Consider the following 24320-nt stretch of genomic DNA (forward strand, 5'->3'; position numbering starts at 1 on the left):
CATAGCTATTTTACACATGTAAGGGTAACATTGACGTGCTGCTGTGACTCTTTCTTGGGATACCTGATGAGCTAGTGAATACCAGTGAGGCTTTAAGAAGTTTTGCTGGGGTTTCCCCCCCCCCCCATTCCTGAAGTGCTCTTTTCCTCGTGTTAGGCTGACACTGTTAGCAGTAAGACAGGTCCTAAGCCTTGCCCCTCCCTGAAAAGGAACTTCAGATTGAGAAAACAGAATAGTTTATATTTAAAGAGATTCTCATGATTTACTCACCATCACCTTCACTCTTACTTTTTAAGTCTTCCAGCCATGTTGGAATAGTTTTCAGTGCAACATACTCCCTTAAGTACTCTTTGCGTCTTTCTTCCAAGGTCATCTTCAGCAGGCGCTCTGTTTAGGGAAAAGAGAAAGAAGAGAAGTTTTGCAAGCTTTCATGTATTCTTGCACATTAGCCAAGTAGTGACCAACTCAGCAACCCTGATGCAATTAAATACCACTTGAGAGAATCAAGCACGGGCGATTCAATGAGTTACAACTAAAGCTAAACACAGTGCATGTGAACAACTGCATGCACCTATTTCTGGATATCCCAGTTCAGCAAAAAAAAACGTCTTTTCACTACCCTCTCAGCTATCCTGACTTCCTCCTCACATCACTCTTGTACCTCTTCTTCCTGACGCTAGTTCAAGGATAAGAGAACAGCAAGTTTATTAAACTGTTTTACAGAGCATTTTCAGGTAATAAATTCTGTTCTTCAGTTTTTGCAGATATAAGCTAAAACTTTAAAACAAAAAAGGTAGGAAGATCTAAATTAAAACATTTTTAACTTAAATGCTACCAATGCCAGCAAGTAAAGGCATAGTACAAAATTAACAAAGTGCTACTACATTACAAAAGAAATCAGAGCTAGAGCAAATGTTCTGTCACTTTGTAGATGGCTGGGGTAATAAGAAAGGTGGTTTCATTTGGTTGTTTTTTTTCTGTTCTGCACATATTGTAATTCTCAGCATGAGAAAACTGCTGTCATTTGATTTAGAAACATCCAGTGGCATTTAAACCCATTCTGAGCCAAAATTCAGTAGCTGCAGAAAATAGTAGTGTATCTGTTAAATACCCAAGAGTAAGCAACACACGTATGCAAGTGTGACAAACCCTGGCTGAACATAACCCCAAGTGTTAGGACAGACCATTGCCATCCACTGGCTAAACATGTTTCTAAAAAGCAGACCAGGACCAGCAATAAGCTGCATCTGCTGGGTTTAAAGTGCTGCAAAACTGAACGTAGGTTTAAAGCGAGCAGCATGGGTTAAGGTTTACTGATTTTAATTTGAACATTAACATGACACAGTTACCACATTCAAACACAGACGGATGGCTGTTTTCTCCTGAGAAAGCCACCACGTCCTTTTTCAGACATTTAGTGAAAAGTGAAGCCTCGACGACTGTACATTTATGACGGCTACTGCCAACCACACTATTCTTCAGACCTGGCTATAAATGGACCCAGTTCTAAGATTAGAACAAACACATCTCAATGACCCAATACTGCAAACAACCCCAGCACTTCAACAAGACCCTGTACCTGATTTTTGCAGCAACATCTGCTCCCTCCTCACATCAATACATAATATTAGCTCAGCATAAGATCCAGAGCTTTTCCGCTTCCAAAGGGGTGAGGGGGGGGGGGGAAGAGGGGGAAAGAGGGAAAGGAAGGTAATTTGTAGAACATATCAGGATGCCCATGCACTAGTCAAGTTTCTGGGTCCATTTTTACCAGTGGCACTGTACTACTATTACCATAGTAATACTTTTTCTTGACACATTAATCAGTAATAAATGCTCTTTGATGATTCAAGAGCTATTAGGGGAGGGCTAGACCCATATTATTTGCCTCTGGCATAAAGGACTAGATGGACATGAAAAGAATATTTTGATCTCAAGTTGAAGGAGCAGTGAGCGAGCTGAACACGGAAACTGCTTCTCAGATCAAACCTTAGAAAAAAAGAAAGTCGCTTTCACTGGGCTTTGGGTTGTTTTTTTTCCTTACAAATTAAAGTTTCCTAATTATGCAGGCTGCAATCAGCAATCTAACAACCAGAGGCAGGTTTTAAGCACAGACTCCCTCATCACAATAAACCTATTTTGGTATTTTTGACAGTATTACCATTGCTTCAGTTGACAAAAAACATTTCTCTCCCATTATTCAGGCCTGGTGTCTTAATTGGATATTTACAATTGCAAAAGTAAATCTAATGTGATTAGGATCACCATTATGCACAACAGACATGCACTTAACTCCATTACTTGATCTTCAAGCATACAAAACACCAAGTATTTAACAACACATTACAAGTACTACAGAAAGGCAAACCTGAGAAAGCTGTCAGGTTTGAAGGACCGAAGCAGAGGAAGTTTAACAGCCTTTTGCTCAAGAAGTTACACAGCCAGTTCTGTGCCTTCAAAACACAAGCTCCTCTCAATAAGGCTTTATAAAACTTTGCTCAAGAGGCAGCAGCAAGAACTTAAACTGAGTCTTAATTATACACAAACCTCCCAAAAGATGCTTCCAGCAGCCTTAGCCGCAAGCACGGTTTTCTGCCTGTACCCTTATGAAGTGCCTTTGAAAGGTTGCGGACAGACCAGGCTTGTGCCTAGGACTGAAATCAACTCCAGTCCTGCTCCTACTCTGTTTCAGTTGTCCTCAAGTAAAATCCCTCCTGGGAGAACATGGACCAACCCTTAATTACCAAGAAAGTAATTAAGAAAAGCAAGCGTATTGTCAGTGGGTTTGAACTCAATATTTAGCAATCAGTACTTTTTCTCTTTAAGAAGTCGTTCAGAGTGTAACAGGCTGAGAACAACTGCACTCCAAGCTTCATGGGAAGAGCAGAATGAGGGATCACAGCCAGCTTTACAGGGGTTGAGAAGTACCTGGGAAAGGCAAAAGCAGACCTAACAAAAGATTGGATTTCAGAAGTGCAATCTAGGCAGGAAAGAAAGAAAGAAGTTGAGCTTGTACAGTTTTCCTCTCTAGTAAAGAAGGTACTTGGAGAGAACAGCCAATCTGAAGAGCAGTGCCAACAATGAACAAAGAAGTTTTTTCATTCTCAATACCCAGGCCCAGCATCATCACCACGGTGCTGGAAAGCAGTTACTGGAGCAGAAGATGGGCAAACACTGTTCGTTCTCACTAGCCAAAGAGACACAGAGTTCTGGCAAGCACTCCACAAACATGCCTCCCTGGGTAGAAAAACCTCAGCAGCAGTCCTGAGCTCCAGGTTGCTTTCCATAACACCACTGCACGGATGGAGACCACCATCCTCACAGCCGGCTAAGACAACAAAAGCATGCCTGCAGCTCAGGCTTTCAGCTTACCCTCCAACCCCTCAACTTGACCCTGCTTGCTTAGAGTTCAAGTTCACATGCCAAGCTGTGAATTTACACAGCAGCAGAGCTGGAAGAGACAAGTGGGAGTAATGGGAATAACTCACCAGAGCATACCAGAAACATTTCCCTGTCTGCCCCAGCACAAAACCAGCATTTCTGAACATCACGACACACAGCATTTAGGGACTTGCACAGGGAAAAGCCAGAGTTGATCACACATAAGCAGTGCCTGAGAAGATTTAACTCTATCTTTTCTGTTGATAATAGAAACTTAAAGCATCTGATAAAAATTTGTTTCCTCCCCTTAACTACAGAACATGCTTTGTAAGAGTTTTCAAGGAGAAAACCATGCCACAAAACTGTGTTTACTGAAGAGTGACAGGAGCAGCTAATCTACAGAGAGATCAGTTTATCTGTGTTTTAACAGTTTGTCCTTAGACACACGCACTTGATTTCTGCCACAAAGGATGAGACCCATCCTTCAAACTTGTCCCCTGCCTTCTTACCTCAGAACATAGAGTCATAGGGATGATCGAAGAAAAGAAAGCTTAAACTAAGCCCTGATAGTGTGGCTTTAATACCCCTACTCCTTGCGAAATTCTAGGGTTTTTTTTTCATAAACCCACCAGGCAAGAAGCTTTCCTCCTACCCCATGTAAATATTTTAATTCCACTGTATAAATTTACCTTAATTCTTACATTGCTTTCCACGTGATCAACATAAAGTATCAAAATGGCAAGATCTGCAAAAATGCTTGGTTTTCATGCTCTGGAATCTGACATTGGGGTTTGATAAACTGAGGTAACGCAGAGTGGGGGGGGAGGGTGGTCCTTAATGAAAAGGATAAATAATGGGGGGGGGGGGAGGTTTGAGAGCCCCATACCCCAAACGTTCCACCCCGGCCGACCAACACTAGAAGCTAAACTCAAGCGCATTACACCGAAGGTAACAATAAACCGTCTTTTCCGTGGAGAACATTCGGGTTAAAAGGAGGAAAAGCACGTTTCGGCGGCATGGGTTTAACTTTCCGACCCGAAACACTTCCACAAGGTGACTTGGGGGCGGGCAGCCCTCAGGAGAGGGGCACGTTTCCAGCCCGCCCCTCTCCTCACAGCAAAGTTCAGTCCGAAATAACCGAGGTGACGGAAAATACCCCAAAATCCCCCCCCCCAGCGACGGCGGGGGGGACCTCGAGCACGCGGGATTTTGGGGGGGGGGTTAGATGGGAGACCCCAGGGACAACAGCACGGAGCACCCCCCTCCCCCACCCCGTCACCTCAGCGCCGGGCGGCGGGAAGCGCCGCCGGACACCCCCAGCGAGGCGGCGGCTCTGAGGGGACGGGACCCCCCTCTGCCTCCCACACGGCTCGGCGAGAGGTAAAAGCGGGCCCCGGGCGCGGTGTGAAGGTCGGTAATACCTTTCTCCTCCCGCCAGATCTTTTTCCGCTTGTTGCCGGGGTACATGGTGGTGTGGCTGGCAGCGGCTTTAAGCTGCAGGTTCCCCAGGCTCACGAGGGGGTGGAGAAGACGCCGCGCCAGAGCCGAGCGCTACCGACGCCGCGCGTCGCTGCCTGATCCCGCGGCTGCTGCTCCCGCCTCAGCTCCGCGCCCGCCGCCCGGCTCCGCACGGCGCCCGTCAGCTGGGTCACGCCTCGCTCTAACCCGACACCCCCGCAGCGCCCGCCTCCCTCCCCGCCGCCCGTTGGCTCCGGCAGACGCCGCTCAGCAGCCCCCTCCTCCGCCCTCCGCCGCCGCACCGGGCCCGGCGGACGCACCGGACAGGAGGAGCCTGAGCGCGGCGGCGGGGCGGACGGCGGCGCTGGGTTGTGTGTGTGTAACAGGGAGGGTGTTGTGGCGGGGACCGGCGGGTGTGGTGGGTGCTTGGGTGCGACAGCGGCCGCTGTGCGCGGTGGCGCGCTCGGTATCCCCGCGGGGCGGGAGCGGGCGGGAGCCCCGCGGACCGGTGCCGCCCGCCACCACCGCCCCCCGCCCCGCCTCCTCGGCGCGGGCGGGCACAGCGCCCTTTGCTTCCGGGTTGCCGGCCGGTACCGAGCGCGCCGCCGATTGGCCGGGAGGGAGGGAGCCGTTGCTAAGCGACGGCGTCATGGGCCGGCGGGGCCGCGGCCTGCGGAACGGGCCTGGCACAACGTGTCCGGTGGCTCCGGGACACGGGGAAACGGCGCCTACGGGCGGTTTACACACGGGAGCTGCGCGGTGAGGTGCCGGCAGCGGGGCTCTGCCGCGGGCACACGCCGAGAGCTCCCCACTCGTCGTGGACCCGCACGGTGAAGGAGCGCAGAGGCCACCTGGGCACCGGCGGTCAAGGAGGCGCCTCTGCCCTCCTCCTCCCCCATCCCGTCTCTTACTGAGGTTCATTTTCTCCTTGTCTAAACAAACACGCAGGCTCCTGTAGACTAAATAATTACGAAGCTCCCCTGCAGCTGTGCGGATCCTCTTGGCTTCACTCATGTCCATGCGGAGGTAAATGCCATGAGAAGGGATTTGGACCTGGAGCGATGAAGGGCTGGGCTGACACAGGACATCTTCATGGCCCTCATCTGCATCATATTGCTCACGAACCAACACAGCTCTACTGAGAAACGGTAGTTCATGGTGGGATGTAGCTGTCTGATTGAAGTGGCATATGAAGGTGTCCACATGCATTCAAGTGCAAAATAAACTCTTTCAGCTAAGAGAGTGTCTTATATGCACACCTTCTGGTCAAGAACAGGCTTTTCTTTGGTGATACGCTCTTTTGCTTAACCAGCAACAAAGGTGAGGCACAATGTCATTTCAACTTCTTTTCTAGTAGTTCCTGATAAACACATTAGCACCTCCACTGTTACCATTCATCTTAGGTCATGGTACAGTAAAATCCTTCCTCTTCTCACACTGATGGGAGGGAGCACTCGGAGTTTATCTTTTAACCACTTAAAAATCAGACTAAGATTCTTCTTTACAAAGCACACTTAAATATTTGTTTTAGATCACCTCCCAAGGGTATGTTACCTTCTATCTCTACTTGATTTCTTCACTTTGCTCAGGTGATGGATGTGCTTCGGTAGCCCAAGCCCAGTTTTCCCATCTTGATGCTGAAAGTGAGAGAGAAGCCAACAGATAAACAGGCATTTAAAAGAAAAAGATCTTAGTTTAAATTCCACTTGCTTCTGTGGTGTGGAGCAAATGTTTGAACCCATATCCCAGATCACTGCACGTTTACCAAGCTACTGAATATTCTAGTGTCCTGTGGGATCTGTTCCACATTTTTTAAATCAATGTTTATTGGACCAGAAGGGGAGAAACAGAAAACTCGCTTCCCATAAAGGGCATCCGCACACATTCTTCAGCTTACATTTGTAAAAGCAGCTACAAGAGCCATAATTTTGGGACAGAAGAAAGTATGTACATAATATAAAAAGCCAACAAAATTGTGATGTCTGATGCTTGCACCAGCACCCATATGGAAGACCAGATAAAAGATGGGAATAAAACTTTTCAACTTAAAAATAGAAACGTTCAAATGTGCCATTTCTAGCAAGAAAATTACTATTACATCTTTTTTTTTCCTCCCTTTTTTCTCCCCCTCAGTTGCTGATGGTACAATTGATTCCACTGAAGCAGTAAGAAATTATGTCCCTGACTTCAGTATGAGTCTGCTTCTTCCACTTGTTGATTCTGGAGGCCTAAAACCAGACAAATGATCGGCAGCATCACACGTGGCAGCAAAATTGATCTAAAAAGCAGCATTTCAGCACCTGGATGAAAACCAATTGTGCTGCAAAATAGTAGATTATTTTTTCCTGAGAAAGCTGCAGTGAGCTGCAAACATGGTAGGGCTAAAGCAATGCTCTGAAGGCTTAGAAATGTTCTGTTGAAACAATGAGCATGAAAATAAGACTGATAGGAAATTGGTATTTGTCTAACGGTCTGGGTGTGTTTAGCACATTCAAAGCTTAGCGAGCACACCGGTGATGTTCTAAAGAGGAGGACAGGAAAACTGGGAAATGTCATAAAATGCCATTTAAGAGCTACATAGCCTGAGCAGGATACTAATAGCTGTAAAATGAGCATTTAACATACAGATAAAGTAATGACTGCATAGATAGTTCCTATTAGAGATATAATAGGAAATGGAAATGAATATGAGTGTGAATACTACACTAAATATGTGAATAAATGTACTAAAGGAGAACTAGATCTTCAGTTCAAGCTGCTCAATCATCCACCCCAGCATTAAGATACCTACACTCAGCATTACAATTGCCACCAACCATCTTGACCCAAATAAAGGCAGTGTCGTGGCAGATCCCACACTGCTCAGCCTATAGCAAAGATGATTTGAGCAGTTTTAGGTCCCCAGAGGAGGCAGGTTGTAGCTGCTGGACAAGCAGTGGCTCCACATGGGTTGGCTGTGGTGTGTGGGATGCACAGCACACCACAACAGATGAGGGAGAGGGTTGGTCTGAGATGCAGATCTTAAAGGAAGGATAAAAATATCAGTCAGTGGAGAGGATGGGAAGGTCAGTTGGCTGTTCCAGACCTTGATAAAGACATCTAAAAAATTCTGTGCAAAAGAGGGACACTTGGATGTGGCAAACTGATGCCACCTTCATGAGCACAGCAGGGCCTGTATTTGCAGACTTTGAACTGAGGGCAGCAAAATTGAGCAATTATGTGAGAAAAGCCTCAGTGTTTAACAAGGAATTTTCTATCTTCTTCATCACAGAAGCAACCTTCAGAAGCTGCTGCCTCATAAACCAATTTAAAATATGCCTGTGAACTGCACTTAACCTGTGAAGTAGGTGTTCATTTCAAAAGTCATGTAACATGAGTTACCTGGAATCAATCTCTACTCCCTTATACTTTGTTTCAGAAGGCACATTTATACACATAATAAAACTCTTGAGTTGCAGTCAGTGCTGTTAAAAAGTATGCTTGCTTCTTTGATTGATTTTGGGAGGTGTTTTGGTCGGCTGGTTGGGTTTTAATAACGTGCAGCAATAATTGTACAACCATGTTTACCTCATTTTTCAGATTTTATACTTTTATAAAGATCTGAATCAATAGTACACAAACTGCAAACAGAATCCAAAGCTAAAGTCAGTTTTCAGTCATTTTAAGGCATGTTTTTATCAAAGGATTTGAGTTTTTCTTCTCCCTTCTTTCTTTTTTTAACTAGAAACTGTCTTGGTTATCCATTGATTTCAAGAGCTTCTTGTACTGCTACAAAGTTAAATGCTGGGGCATGAAAAAAGAAAAAATTACATAAAGAGAAATGAAAATGACAGTTATCAGCCCTTGTCATGTTTACAATGGGAATCAGACCTTTATTTCATCAGTATTTACACTGTTTATTCAGTTTTTCACTGAATATAAAGAAAAAAGGTAAAGATGAAAGATAAAAAAAACCTTAAATGTTTTTGAATTTTTGTAAGATATTATTTTAATTAATTAAAAAAAAACAGATTTAAATTAAGATTATTTCCTCAATTTCTACCTCACTGAAAACAGGCAACAGATCATTATAGATAGCTTCACATGTTAAGAGAAAATTTTTATGTATAGAATCATAGAAATAGTTCAGCTTGGAAAAGGACCTTAAGATCATCCAGTTCCAACTCCCTGCCATGGGCAGGGACACCTCAGACTAAACCATGTCACCCAAGGCTCTGTCCAACCTGGCCTTGAACACCACCAGGGATGGAGTATTCACAGCCTCCCTGGGCAACCCATTCCAGTGCCTCAGCACCCTCACAGTAGAGAACTTCTTCATTATATCTAACCTGAACTTACCCTGTTTCAGTTTAAACCCATTACCCCTTGTCCTATTACTACAGCCCCAGATGAAAAGCCGCTCTCCAGCATCCATATGACTGGTACATGAAGGTATGTTTTTAAATGTGTAATTTCCATAGCCATTAAACAAAATTGATTTATTATCCCAATAACAGAGCAATATAAAAATCTAAAATGAGTTTATAAATGATTTAGTAAAAATTTATTTTAACAGTCATTATTCTTACCAAATATTGCTGTGTTTACACACAGGCGTGTTGACTTTGATTAAATCTTTTGCTGATGCGCACTTCCATTGCTGGACAATGGAGCCCCTGCTCATTAACTATCAAGTCTCTCCTTCTGTCCATTCACATCACATGCTAAAACTGTTCTGAGTTCTTTTGTTACAGCTTCCACAACATCGCTGGTGAAATGTCACTTTTCATTAGCACATTCACTCTCAGATACATTACTGTGCATTTAAAACATAAAATGCACATCATGCATCTTTTATTAGACAGTTGCATCCTACCTTCTGAACTTTCAAGCTATTAGGACACCTGGGTCAAGGTTCTGTTATAAAATGACACCTCATGACAAGTAGAGAGGGAGGTAAGCATTGTATAAACTGTTACCTGTAGTTCCTCTGGTTTGCTGCCTTGGGCAAATGAGCTAGAGAGGAGGCAAGTAACTATGAGCCCCATTTGTCCAACTGGGTGACCGGAGAGAGATGACAGGCAAGATAAGCGTTTCTTAGAGCTTTATGAGTTTAATCCATTTTGTCACAGAAATACATTTTGGTCCATTGAATAATTTGGTGACTAAACTATTCAAATAGAGAGAAAAAGAATGTTTCTGTACTGTTGATATGTTCATTAATATGATTTACTAGAGGTACTATTTCATGAGCAGTCAGATGCATAGTATTTCAGTTTAACCACTAAGGTTATACTTGTATCTAGAAATGGTGATTTTTAATAGTAAAGGAATAAAATAATAAGCATGTAAAACAAATAATTTGAGATAATTGTTCAAATAATCTAATATATACACATTATTAAGTACAACAATAAAGACTTAATTTCTAGTATTTAGATATACACTTGTCTTTATTTGATTTGTTAGAGCATCTCTAACTTAGAAAATAAATTTGCAGATCCTTTGAAGACAGACCTATTTTAAATCAACTGCTCTGGAAAACATTGTTCCATCATAATAGTATCCTAATGTAGTTCAGTCTTGTCATTTCAATGAGTAGAGCACATTTCAACCTTTGCAGAACTCCCAAAATTGAATTACAGATCAGAAGTATCAGGTGTGATTTTGTCTACCATGCAAGACCAACATGTGTTTTAATTATTGCCGTGGCTATTGTTTTGTACCTGAATTCTGCAGTCGGATGTATGCTACTGTTCACACCAGGAGTATCTTATGATCAAAATTCATGTTTGCAAAGCCAAAAGGAGAAGGAACTTTCGACTTTCCAGAAGAACCTCACAGACCTGAATCTTTTACGTAAAGCATTAAAAAAAAAGAAGACAGGAATGTTTAACTTGGGCTCGTGTCTGGGATCAGCATCACATGAAAGGAAGTAAAATACAAAGGTAAAAAAACCTCAGCAGTTGATCCAGGCTGAAACTGTCCTCTGCTCCTGGAACTGTTACTGACTTGGAGAGGACAAGAGGAAGGAAAGGGAAGTGTCCCTCGCATCTTGGAACTGACTCAGCAGAACAGGGACTGGAATGCCTAACCAGCACCCTGGTTGCAGCTAGCAAGGAGTTTGCCACAGGTCAGATGTTCATCGTTGTGATGTGCTCACACAAGACTTTTCAGGCCTCTGCCAGCAGCTACTGGAAACAGAACTACCTTTTAGTTTCAGTCATTCTGTATCAGAACAAACTAAGATGTAGTTCAGAAAGTACTTCATAAAGAGGAAAACTTTTAAGTATGACATCACTTTCCAGTATGCCACCTGGAAATATGGAATTCCTCCTCAGTCTTCAGTGTCCTCAGTGAAGAAATGGAGATTGAAAGAACAAATAGAACGAAACAGTTAAAGTGACATCAATGCAGAAGAACAGAATAAGAAGAAAAAAAGCAGGGTTTAAATCACATACTCAAAGTACATGAAAGTAATTCTGTTGACTTCAGCTGGCACTGCTGAGGTACTATACGACCATTGAGAACTTGACCTTTGCTGGTTGTGTACAACCTTCTTATAATCAAGAGTCACAGCATCAAGTGGCTTTGGAAGGACAGAAGGTAATTAAATGTGATCAGATCTATCAGAGGAAAGCACAAAGATAATCTACAATAGTAGCAGTAGAAATACTTCCTAATTATACAATTCCTTAAACAATTGCTTCTTTCCAGAAAAATGACATTCTGGCCTTAGAAAAGTTGATGTGAGGTGACTATAAGAAGAGGTAAACAGGTACATTTTGTTGGTTTGGTTCTTCCAGTGTCACTGCACACATCTACATCCATGTTTTGATTTGTACTTTAAGGCTGCAAGGGGCAGAAGGCAAGTGATTATTCCAATGTGCTATGCCAAATCCCCAGAATACAACTGATCAACTGGGACTGGTTGGGCTGGGAACTAATTGGTTGCTAAAAACAATAAAAGATGGGAGTACTTTTAAAAGACATCTAACATGCTGACTGCATAAAATTAGGCTGAAATGGCATTATTAAAGAAAGCTTTCAAGTGTCAAAAATGAAAGAAGGTCATATATTCTCCACTGAGGAAAGCTAGATCTCACCAGAGGGGACATCCACTTTCATTATTCTGCTATTTTATCTTCTTTGTCTTTTACAACAACTTTGTAGCCAGACAGGAAAAAAAGAGGAAAAACCATAAAAAAAAACAAACCCAAGCCCTAGGAGATATGGTTGAGAGGTGAAAGAATGAGCACAGAGAGTAAAGGATGGAAGGTTTGGAAAGATAAGTCAAAATTTCACAATTATATATAGTGCAAAGCTAGTACAAAATATTGATGAAAAAAACAGGCTATTTTGGGTGTAAATATCCTACATCTTGCTCTTTTCATTTGAAAAGCTATCACACATCATCAAAATCAGTGGAATTATATCACTATAAACATATGTTTAGTTCACACACAACAAGAAAACTGAATTCATTTTTCAACTCTGCTTTTCCATCTCTACTTTGACTATTTTGTTTGTTTTGGCTTTTTTCCCCTCCAAATGATGCCATCTATTCATGGCTGTTTATTGTCACCATTTCTAATTGATTCTGTCAGTTTAAATACATCAGTTCCCATGCACCTTTTGTAGACTGGAGGCAAATCTTTTATCAAGGCCCATTTCAAGCTACAAAGCACATCTGCTTGTCAGCATTAGTGAGATAGTGCTTGTGACACATATAGAACCATAGCTTGTACAAAACTAAGGAATCACACACTCATCATGGCTGGAGGCCTCACTACAGATCCAGTCCAAAGCTGCACTGAATTCACATCAGGGTGCTCAGGGCTTTTACAAGGTGGGTGCTGAAAACCTCCAGAGATAGCAGAGCTGCAGCCTCTCTGGGCAAGCTGTCCCAGCCTCTGCTCATTTGCTGAAGTTTATCACCATCCTTCTTTGCCCTGGGTTCAGCAGTAGCACTCATTTTCCTTCTTCTTAGTAGCTGGTGCAGTGCTGTGTTTTTGACTTTAGCCTGAAATCCCTTTCTACAAGATGTAAGTGGAGAATCTCATGATCGCTGTTGGAGGGGCCCTGCCTCCAGCCAGGTGAAGGAGAAGGACAATCATATTGGATCCACATGGACTGTGTGGATCAGATGGTCTGGCACATCAGTCCCACAGGAGTATAAGGCTCTAGCAGATACCAGTGCACGTTTTCCTCTAAAGTTTAAAAAATAGCTTAAAGAGTTTCAGTTCAATCGACTGATGCACCACAATACATAAAAGTGTAGGAGCAAATCACCGTTACTCTATGCCTTTCTTGTACTGTGTTCGTTTTGACCATTGCCTTGGACTTCGCACTGAATTACTCAGTGTTTAGGCAAATAACTGTTTGTTTAGGCAAAAAAATCTTTTTACATGTATGAAGTACAACAAGGGAAAAAAGGGGCAGTGTGGAAGGTGTCTTTCAACTTGGCCGAAACAATGGCAAGGTTATTTTGCCTTCTAATTTTACTTCAACTCTCTTGTCTTCTATTGCATTTTATTTGCTTTGCTTAACATTTCACCTTATTTATTGCTCACCTTTGCATTGTTGTAAATACAACACATGCTCCTGCTTCTTTTCTTATAATGCTTCTAGCATTCCAAAAGCATATCTACATTTTCCTTATATTTCTCTTTCATCTTAATGCAATATACCCCATACCCACTTTGCTACTTCCCTCTCAACTAAATTGTTCTAAATTACTTGTTTGGTGCGAGAGGAGAACTGTAATGCAATATAAATAACTGCTTTACCTTTGATCAGCTGGGTATCATAACACTTTAATGATGTTATATCGCTTGGCAGAAATTAGTTCATAATTTGTGAGTACAGGTTTTATAGGAGATTCACACTAATACTCAGCCACAACGCTGGTAATTAAAATGTCCTCCCCATCAATTGTGTTTTATTGCTTTGTGTTACTAAATAGTATGTTACTGTATCATTGACATTATAGTTTATGATGTATTAACAAAGTAGGATAGTTACATCTTAATTCTTAGAAGATGTTTTAACTCTTTCATTTTTTATAGTACTCATTGCTTTTAGCTTTAATATATGTTTACCTTGTTACACTGTTTTTTGTTGCTGGTATATTAATGGCTTTTCCTACTGTGCCCTAATCAGTGCAAATCTTTTTATTAGTAATCCATAACCCATAAGTATTTCTTAATCTGTAGAAATCAGGCTTGGTTTTATTCCCTCTTCTCAAGCTGGTCAACAGCTGGTTTCATGAGCTCTATTCTGCTCATACTGAACCTACCAGGAAACACTCTTCTTATTTTGACTGAGGATGAATTATTTACTGTGGCAACAGAATTTCATTTACTACAGTGAATCCAAAGCTTTTTGTGCTAACAGTATTAAAGAAAAGCAGGAGAAAAACACTCCTGGTGTGAGCTGGGTAGGACTATAATGAGGATCCCAGTGGTCTGGCAGCCTTGTCACCACAGCTCTACAATGCTGTCTTCCTCACAGGCCATCTCCTGGCTGTAGAGTAATGCAGAAGGCATTTGCATTGTATATCCACTTCCATGGTTTATCTCAAGCTTGACAAAGGTCCTGATATCCTCTTTATAGTAAATCCATCAGTGCTTATGTACAAGCAGTACAATTAAGGCTGATACATAGCAAAGTCTCCAAATCATCCATGTGGGGGGAAATGAAGACTTTCTGCCTGCTCATGCATAGCAACCCAAGGAATAAATGGCTGGATAAGCAGTGAAACACCCCTTAGTTTATGTTTCTTCATGTAGGTGGTTATAGCTATGTACTACATGCTGCCTCTTGTTACAGGTTGGAAATGAAGCCCTTTCAAGAAGAGGTCTGTAGTGTGCTCATTACAATTTAATCTCTTATATTTTAATAAGTATCCTACAGGGTTATTAAGTTGTTCGAATTATCACTAAAAAAATGACATTATTAGTTAGCAAATTAAGAAAATTCATCTCCCAAATGCATTCTGTTTGAATAGAAACAAACCAGTTTGATAACAAAATGTACCCTCTTCCTGATAACCTGTTTATTTTCAGCAGCAGAAAGCTTTCAAAAAACTCACAGAAATAGTGTTTCAAAACAAGTAAATGCTTTTCCCAGCATAATTTCTCAAGATGAAGGGCTAGTCCCTTCAACAGTACAAACTGTCATTATACATGGGGACATTATCTCTCAATAAATGTGAAAATTTGTCTTAAATACCATTATTTTTTATTAACACCCAAACTGCATCCACACAGTCAAAGTTTGGAATGCTCCATCGCTGGCAGTGTTCAAGGCCAGGTTGGACAGGGCCTTTAGCACAATGGTCTAGTGTGAGGCATCCCTGCCCATGGCATTGGGGTTGGAACTGGATGAGCTTTAAGGTCCTTTACAACCCAAACCAGTCTGGGATTCTATAATACACAGCAGTCCCATGCATTTGCTGTTTAGAGAACCTTCAGAGCTGGAGCATTAACTTTCAGTGCCTACCTGGGAAGCAGACTCCAGGGGGTTCAAGGCAGGCTGTGGTGGTATCTGGAGCAACCTAAAGCAATGCTGTGGAGGCCAGCAGGAGCTGAGAACCTGGTTTAATTGTCCGCTGGGTGCCATGGCAATGAGGTTGGCCAAGCTTGGCAAAAAAGCAGTGTACACCATTCACATCACTGAGCAGTAATAGGAAGCGAGGGTCAGTCATTGCGTGCATCCCATTTCCTGGATGTGGGTATACTTCAAATAGTGTGATTGATATTTGATTGTATGAACAACATGCAGAAACTTCCAGGGCTGGAAGATTGTTATGACAATAATTCTACAGAGCACGATGTTGAGCCCTGACTTGGAGGGCTATCATTCCATCTGGACATGGAGATAAATCTTGGGGATATAGTAGACAGGAACAAGAGAGAGATCAGATGATAGCCTTGGAGACACACACAGCTGTTACAAATTACTAGAGTAGTGGGAGGCAATTTAAACAAGTCTCCTGAGGGCAGCTTCCACAGAGAAGTTTATATGTGCAGAAGATGCTGCAGAAATAAGCTGATGCACTTAAGAATGCAGCCACCTGTGTTCACGGTTTGGCTGTCCAAACCTGACCACCACAGATGTTGAGGGCCATGTGTTTGCAAGTGACTTGTCACCAGAATAATCAGGAGGTGTCAGGTCTGCACTTCACACAGCAGCAAAGTCCAGCCAATGTGTCATGTACGTCAGGGGGAAACAGGACCATCACTCGGATACATTGCCTGGAACTAGGTGATCTTAAGGTCCTTTCCAACCCTAAACATTCTATGATTCTATGATTAGTCCCCAGGACCCCAGCAATAAATTCAGCAAATAGCCACTACTTCATGGAAATTATCTTCCCTCCAAGCACCACACATCTTACTACAGATGGACTTACTAGTAATTAGATGAGCCACAAATGTCTCTCATCTTCTGCCCATCTTTTTGGTAGCTTGTCACCAGTACATAAGTAGTCAGTGAAATACATTTGAACACAGAGCATCTGAAATGGGTAGAAAAACGAGAGCTGATTTTTAAGTCCTGAGCCTTAAAAACTGTTTCTTACAGTAAGTGTTCTTTCATGCAATAGGTAAAAATTGTGGGGTTTCAGTAAAATTCTCAATATTATGATATAATATCATTATTGTGGTGAAATGCATCATTATTATTGGAGAAATTAAAAAGCAATTAGCTACTATTATATATAATAGCATATAGTATCAGTGTCTTCTACCTTGCTGCTGATAGGAGAAGAAACTGAAAAGTACCTTCAAGACTGATATATCAATTCAAGTTCTTAAACTAGGAATTGGATGGAAATGGAAATTCACCAAATACAGCAAGAGTTGCCCTACAGTGTTTGAGTACGACTACATTTTGCAAAGCAGTCATTAATGTTGGAGCTGCTCATTTTCAGTATCCTAATCAATATCCCTTAGATGTGATTTGTGAAGACACTGCTTATCAAATGAGTTAAGGTGTTAAGCTGTAGCTATGACGTAGTAAGAAATATTTATCAGACATTTGCTTCCAGATGTAATTATTTCAGTAGTAAATTTTGGAAATATTATCCCATTTTATGCCTAAACCCAGTTGCATTTCAATGTTTTTATTTGAAATAAGAAGCTATATCAAAGAATGTTCTTATCAATGAACAGTATTATCATAGGCTGCTCTCCATAAGCTTTTTATTGCTAATCTTTTGCTGCTGGAGACTTCTGTGTATGTTAGACTGAACATTTTTTTTGCTGATGCTTTGCATGTGGAGTAATAAACAGGTTTATCAATACACAATCCACCTGAAACCAGTGTGTACTTATTAAATAATTCAGTTAGTTCCTTGGAGGTTGCTTAAGTTGGACTTGAAAACAGTATTAACTTTTCTGAATAGGTAAACAACATGGGAAACAGAAAGAAGATTTCTGTGTTCATAATGAAGGACTTCTGTAGTTCCTGGAATAGTAACAGCTTTCTGTGTATGAAATACTGTTCGAGTTTTAAACCATGTTTATCATTATAGACTGCCTCCACAAAGGAAGCAAATTACTTCTCTATTTATGACAATCATTTGTTCATCATTTCCCACGTTTAATTTCACCCTAAAAATTCAGTAACATGAAATGTTACCAAAAATATTATTTAAACAAAACAGATGTATACACACCAAAGAAACACCTCAAACATGCCTTCTCAGACCTTAATGATAAAATGCTCCTTCTGACAATCTAATTGGACAACTCAGTGAGTTGCTTGTACGAGGAAAGCAGCTACTGAAACACACACATACAAAGATGAATTAGCAATTCATGTCATAGAGGCAAGTCTCTGCAAAACTTCAGCCTCTTCATGTTGCTCTAGTTGTAAAAATGGGGTAGAAACAGCCTTAGGGAAGAATCCAAGAGTAATGAGGTTAGTTCAAGTAGAGCTGACAGAACAACTCTCTATCAGTCCCCCAACACTAACCCATATATCAAGATGCAGCAGGTAAAATTCAAGATAAAAATTATCATTAAGAACAGCTACAATTTAGATAAACTATGTTCTCTGCTTCTGTTTTTCTAGTTAAACATACAGCTGAAGATAGCACCAGAAGGTATGCACCATAACATTCATAAGAATTTAAAATGCTGGATTAATAGTGGACTTTGAAATACATGACTACATCTCCCTTAGCAGAGCTGTGCAGTGAGTTTTCACAATGTTCCCATTCCTATAATAACAGTAAGACCTTAACTTAAAAACAGTTTCTATGTGAAATACGAAATACCAGAATGCATTTTAGGTCACCCTAGCCATTTGATGGCAATATACATGCTGGGGATACAATGTCACAAGAATAATTAATTGTGACATTGCCAAAGGGACACGACACTTCTCCTGATAAATTCTTTACGTCTTTCCAAAGGGTCACAGTCAGTAATTCAGCTTTAGGCTGGTTTATTGCCTAGAGCAAATATGATTTTAATAGACTTACACAAGCTATGGTAAAGGTGATCTAGAATGATTACATGTTTAAAACGTTCCAGGGAAAATAGAAAAGCTGCTGCGCTTGAATTTCTTCATGCAAATAAAGTCTTACCTGAATATAAATGATGTATATTCTTGAACAAGTCTGCCAAGCTGAAAACAACAAAGCACATTAATATTATCATACCAAGATGAGATATTTTGATCTTAGTTTGATAGAAATAATTTAAAACCTAGATTAAGGACGCCTGCAGAATGCAAATCAGGACTAAGAGAAGGAAATTAAAACCCAGAAAATAGAAATCATAGCAGTAGTTATTTAGGAAAAAAATTAAATTTAAACCCACCCAAAAAAAAAAAGAAAAAAAAATCCAATTTTGGAAACACTGCTGAGTTTTCATTTTATTGGTTTTTTGCTAATTCTCCACTGTCCATCCAGTATAGACAAAATAAGGCTGATACCGAAGTGCTTTTGTTAGTACAACTGACTTTGCTTGATGAACCAAGAACAGCAATTCTTGCCAAAATGTTTTTAGCAATATAACTCTGCCAGCAGACTTTTTCACGTGTAATATCCAGCCTCACGCAAGATCTGTCTTTACCTTTCTTTCTATGCTTAAGTTGCCATCAGCTTCTATTTGCAGTTTCACATTATGCTATTCAAGTGAAATACTGCGGTGATTGCGCAGTGGTATCTACAGGTTTGTAACATTTGCATTAACTCAACTTCTTTGGTATAGCCTAACATAAATATATGTAATATATTGGCTTGCCTAATATAAGTAAACTATATAGAACTGTTAAAATTGGTCTGATGTTAGTCTTGTTGGATTCTCATGGCGTGTTCCTGCATCTGAGCAGGATTAGAGAGAAGTCTGAATAGGTTTCTAGTCCCAAAGGGTAGTGGCTGCAGACAGAAGTGTTTGCTGTCTTTAATAATGGTTGAGTATCATCCATGGTCACAGATACCATTTCAAAAGTGATGTCAAGTTCCAGTTGAAAAAGTAACACCTTGCAAACGAAGGCTAAAATGGGATAAGGAACCACCTGAACGTAACACCTTGCACTCCAAATTCTGATTGAATGATAATGAGGATGCTGAAATTGTGTCTCTTCAAAGAATTACAGGATTTTCCCTTTATAGAAAATACCTTTATAAGAGTTTCTTTCTGGAAGCAAAAATTTGATCAAGAATAGCTCCAAACAATGAGGGGCATTAACAAGATTTGTATCAGCAGTCACGGACAGTATTTTGGTGGGTGGAGGGGGTTGGGGGTGAGAAATGGTATGTCTGTTTTGTTCTTAAATAAGGAAACATCAGCATGCTTTTCAGAAACCACACAAATATTTCAGTAGTTGGCTCATATATAAGAAAATAACTATAGGGAAAACCAGAATTTGGGTTCCCTGGCTTAAGAAACAGCTTCTGCAGGATAAAAGCTGAAGCAAGGTTTTTCTTTTTATAGGACAAATTCCAGCAATGATAAAACAAGGCATGTAGCTACTTTCACTAGATCTGTATTTATCCCTGCGCTGTCAGTAGAGGCTATACTGACATGCAGTGAATGAAACCTGACATGACCTTTCAGATGTGGGTAAGTTCGGTCAGGCTAATGGGATATACAATCAGGCAGACATTGACAATAAAATCTTTGAAGTGATTGTGATGCCCATGGCACTTCCACTGAATGAAACAATGGCTGGAGAGAATTTCAGTGAACTTCTATGTGCTTTAATCAGGAATGTTTCTTCAAAGTACAGAGTGAAGGATGTCACCAAAATGTGGGCAACGTTAGCTTAAGATGCAACAATCATCCCTAAGAAAAGCCAGCTTTCACGCTATGCCTGTCATGCTTGCAAGGACTGATACTAGTCAATGACAGTAAACCAGACCTCAGTTATTCTGTTGTTAAAAATCACCAGCCTAAGAAATTTTAATTCCCAGCCATATGGTGGCTCAAAATAAGATCTCTTCAGCTTTAAGTCAGAGGCTCCTGACAGTACTGAAGAGAAGGTACATGGTGTTTTGAAGAAGAAAATATTTCATAACAAAAGTGATCTTTTAAATATTTTGATACCATATTTAGCAATATTAATAATTGCCGAAGAAATGCTGGACACTACTCCAAAACAAACTCTTGCTCTGAAGTGAGGGTGTTTCACATCATACGTTTAGCTGAGTGGTCAACAGCAAAGTCCTCGAGATCTGCAAACATTAACCACAACTGCCTGGGCTAGAAGCCTGGTTTGCTGACAGTGGACTGGTCTGTGGATGTCAATGGTGGCCATGAGAAGGGGACAGCTTCACCTTAGGGCTTAGAACTGAAGTGGAGAGATGGTAACATTTCACAACACATCACTTAGCAGTAAACTGAGTAGCCCACCTCCTCAGAGAAACACACACCTAATTGTATTTGCATTACATTTGACAGATGTTATACTTGGAAAGAGTCTATCAGATTTATTTACTAATCGAAACACATGCTTTGGTTCTAAGTTTGCAAATGCAAGAAACATGTTAATTCGGGTGAAATAATTGTGATGCATAAATGTAAGCAAATACATCAGTCTGGAAAAGAGCAGGCTTCTGGAATGAGAGCAAATCAAGGGGGAAAAAAGAGGCAAAAAACCCCACAGATGCAAACTTAGTAACAAATGGAAGATGTAAATGCTTACTACAGAACCATTCCTTTTGCTTTTTGTTTGCTGCAGAATCTAAAACAAGTATTAAATATCATTAAGTATATGATTTCACATGCACCACTGGAGTCCTCATAGCTGTTATTACCAAATTCCTAGTGCTAATAAAACAGAACCTTTAAAGTCTTATTGAAGTGTCTTCTGCTAAACAGAGAATGGGCCATTACTCCTGTTTATTAAAAGTCAATACATACAGTGTACATTTTTCTTGCTGATCACATTATTTGCCTGTACCAATTATAACCTATTTTTCTTCAATCTAAGAAGCCCAGATTCCTTCAGCTCATACAATATGTGAATGTGTTTGTGCCATCTCAAAAGCAGAATAGTTCTTAGATGTTTTATTTATGGGATTTCAGTCTTAACAAATGTTGCAAATACAGCTCAGTAGCTCACACAGCAGCATAACAGGACTGTTTAATTCATACCCTATGTATTAAGAATAAAGGTAGAGAACCGAGTGACATTCTATTTCAGCTATTGCTAATGTGAGTGCTGCAAGATATCTAGAAATACATATAAATAGATGTATACCTTACAAATAAAAATGGTTTTGAAAGAAATGGTGCATAATTTATTTTGTTCTCATATCCAGGACACACTGAATGCAATTCAAGGATTAAGAATGTAAGACATAACCTCTCTGCAAGTTAACAGCCTTGGCTGTGCTTGTTTTCCCCACATGCCCTTTGCCTTGTACAAAACACACTGACAGTGTAAGACAATGGAATTGCAAAGCTTTTCTAAAACAGTTGTCTCTAAAAGATCTAAAGCACAATCTTTAACAGTTTCACTTTCTCCTACTTGTTCCATCATGTCCACTCCAGATGTCCCCTATAGATAATTCAGTATTACTGACCAGTTTAATGAGGATTGTCACCATGGAAATCATAGTAAAAGGTCACTTCTGCCTCTCACTTCACATGTATGGTACAAAAATCTTTTATGCATACATCAAAAAGCTAGAAGTTGCAAGTGAAGCATATGTATAAGTGGGAATACCTCTTTGCGTGCAGATCAGGCAGAACTGTGTTCCCCAGTCTCATCTTCCTTACTACAGCTATAAAAGAGAACAATGAATCAGTCAGTAAACAGAAGTGTTACACTTGCGTTCTGCATCCTCACATTTTTGTCTTACAAACGTGACGTGCTTTCCCGGTGCATCATGTTAATCCCACACAGGGGTAGTTTTGATTTCATGCTCTGAGGTATTTCCATATGGCAAAATCTTTGAGCATTTGTTGAAACTTTTAATTGAATGTAGGCCCAATCCATCACTTAATTTGGCATTTGGGAAGGTTATGATTTACTTTAACCTTTCTGTAAAATACAGATTATACACTGTTTCACGATACAAGTGACTCAGTGGGGGAGAGTGTGCAAGTCAGCATATCGAAATGAAGAAAGAGTTACCCTTAAGGAAAATCCATGAAGAGTACTTAAACTTTTACATGTTCTGTGTATTTTAACTGTAAAATCCTGCCCCTCTTCTCTGCTCTCGTGAGACCTCACCTGGAGTATTGTGTGCAGTTCTGGTGTCCTCAGCATAAAAAGGACATGGAACTGTTGGAACAAGTCCAGAGGAGGGCCACAAGGGGGCCTGGAGCACCTCCCATATGAAGACAGGCTGAGAAAGTTGGGGCTGTTCAGCCTGGAGAAGAGAAGCTGCGTGGAATCCTCAGAGCAGCTTCCAGTATCTGAAGGGGGCCTATAGGGATGCTGGGGATGGACTCTTCATTAGGAACTATAGTGACAGGACAAGGGGTAATGGGTTAAAACTTAAACAGGGGAAGTTTAGATTGGATATAAGGAAGAAGTTCTTTCCTGTTAGGGTGGTGAGGCACTGGAATGGGTTGCCCAGGGAGGTTGTGAATGCTCCATCCCTGGCAGTGTTCAAGGCCAGGTTGGACAGAGCCTTGGGTGACGCAGTTTAGTGTTAGGTGCCCCTGCCCATAGCAGGGGGGCTAGAACTAGATGATATTAAGGTCCTTTCCAAGTGTAACTATTCTATGATTCTAAACACAGACTTTAGATCTATACTGTGGTCAACAGTAACTTTCAGTGCTGTAGTATGTGTCAGAGGGATTTGCAAGGCAAAAGTTTTCTGACCTAGTGCTTTTAGAGCCTTGAACCATCTATATCAATTAAGCATTTATAGTTAGCAAAGTTTCTATTAATTACAAGCTAATTCTAATAAGCTACCTGTGTGGCACAAGTTCCAGCTAAGCTGAGCAACAATGACATTTTGTCTCCTCAGGAAGTATTATGCATGATTTTAAGGACAAATTACAGAGAAGAGCAAAACCCAGAGGAGGGCAGTTTGCACAATGTAAGAAATTACTTCAGTTTTCATAGGGGTTATTCCATTTCTAAGTGCTTTGTCAGCTATCCCAGGGCCAGAAGAGTTTGATTTGCTTTGCTGGCAAAAATCAATTTGAAAGTAAGATCTTCTACACTTCAGGGAACTGAGATCCAAAGCAACAGTTGTGTTGGTTTGGGAATTGCAATTTACTTAAAAATCCTGGTTTTTCAAGTAACAAGTAGCATCTGTAAAACTCTGCCTGGAAACCTCTGCTAGAGCCAGACTAATTTGCTAAGAGGCTTTGGAATTAGCTAAATCTACCTAAAATTATCCGTTACATTTAAACTGACACCCATCTGGGATTGAAAGTATTGAGGGATGCCAAGTGCAAACAAGGGGCTTCTACAAGTAGACTGGCAGCCAAAGGAAGTCTAGGGAAAATGTCGGCTGGTTGAGAAAGAACACAGAACAGACCAAAGTACTCAATGCCGCCTTCTTGTCAGTCTCTCCTGTTACAACTGACCTTCAGTAAATTAAAATGCCACACTCTTCTCAGTGGTACCCAGGCAGGACAAGAGGCATAGTAAAGTATAGGAAACTCTGGCTAAATACAAGAAAATGCTCTACTTGTGTAAAGGTGTTTGGACAAAGCTTGCCTGGAGAGGTTGTGGAGGCTCCCTCCCTGGAGATATTCAAAGCTTGATGGGACAGGGTCCTGGCAACCTGCGCTGGGTGGCTGTGGCAGAGCAGGGGTGTTGGACTATGTGATCTCCACAGGTGCCACGCAAACTCATTCGTTCTCTTATTCTGTGATAAAATTAAGCAAAGAAAGCCAAATGCCTCTATTAGAAAAGACAAAAGCCATGATGACAGGATTTTCCCCTCAATATAATCTGATCTATACCAATGTACCCCAAAAGAATCTCTTATTTAAATTAACTGCTGGATTTTTGCAAGTAGTGCACTGCCAGTGCAATTGTTATTGTATCAAGTTGATGTTGTCTGTTTGCTCGTT

General features: G+C 41.0%; 1 protein-coding gene and 1 long non-coding RNA gene across 13 annotated transcripts in view; both read right to left on the minus strand.

The window, feature by feature from the left end:
* Positions 1-5081, minus strand: part of MACROD2 (mono-ADP ribosylhydrolase 2) — a 741850-nt gene extending 736769 nt beyond the window's left edge. For 2 of the 9 annotated variants that reach the window (XR_009727135.1, XM_061364762.1), the window contains exons 1-2: positions 4803-5058; positions 271-387 (exon numbers count right to left, since the gene is read on the minus strand). Coding sequence is in view for 5 of the 9 variants with exons in the window: in XM_061364762.1 (XP_061220746.1) it covers positions 271-387; positions 4803-4848 (163 nt within the window). In the remaining 4 variants the exon portion in view is untranslated. Of the gene's footprint in view, positions 1-270; positions 388-4802 lie in introns of all 9 variants that reach the window. The other 7 variants (XR_009727138.1, XR_009727137.1, XR_009727136.1 and 4 more) reach the window with 7 other exon arrangements.
* A 1143-nt stretch (positions 5082-6224) lies between these two features.
* LOC133218385 (uncharacterized) lies at positions 6225-22262 on the minus strand. 4 transcript variants are annotated; one of them, XR_009727132.1, is made up of 7 exons: positions 22006-22262; positions 18416-18456; positions 16235-16339; positions 15322-15494; positions 10545-11012; positions 9798-9988; positions 6225-6476 (listed from the first exon to the last, which is right to left on the minus strand). It is a non-coding gene; the product is annotated as an uncharacterized LOC133218385 (long non-coding RNA). The 4 variants fall into 4 exon arrangements; XR_009727131.1 differs by having other exon boundaries at positions 9798-11009; XR_009727130.1 differs by having other exon boundaries at positions 9798-11012.
* Between the last annotated feature and the right edge of the window lie 2058 nt (positions 22263-24320).

Source organism: Neopsephotus bourkii, unplaced genomic scaffold, assembly GCF_033783945.1.
Source record: "Neopsephotus bourkii isolate Nb327-2 ecotype Australia unplaced genomic scaffold, CSIRO-AGI_Nbou_v1 NB_1250, whole genome shotgun sequence".
Classification (NCBI taxonomy): Eukaryota; Metazoa; Chordata; class Aves; order Psittaciformes; family Psittacidae; genus Neopsephotus; species Neopsephotus bourkii.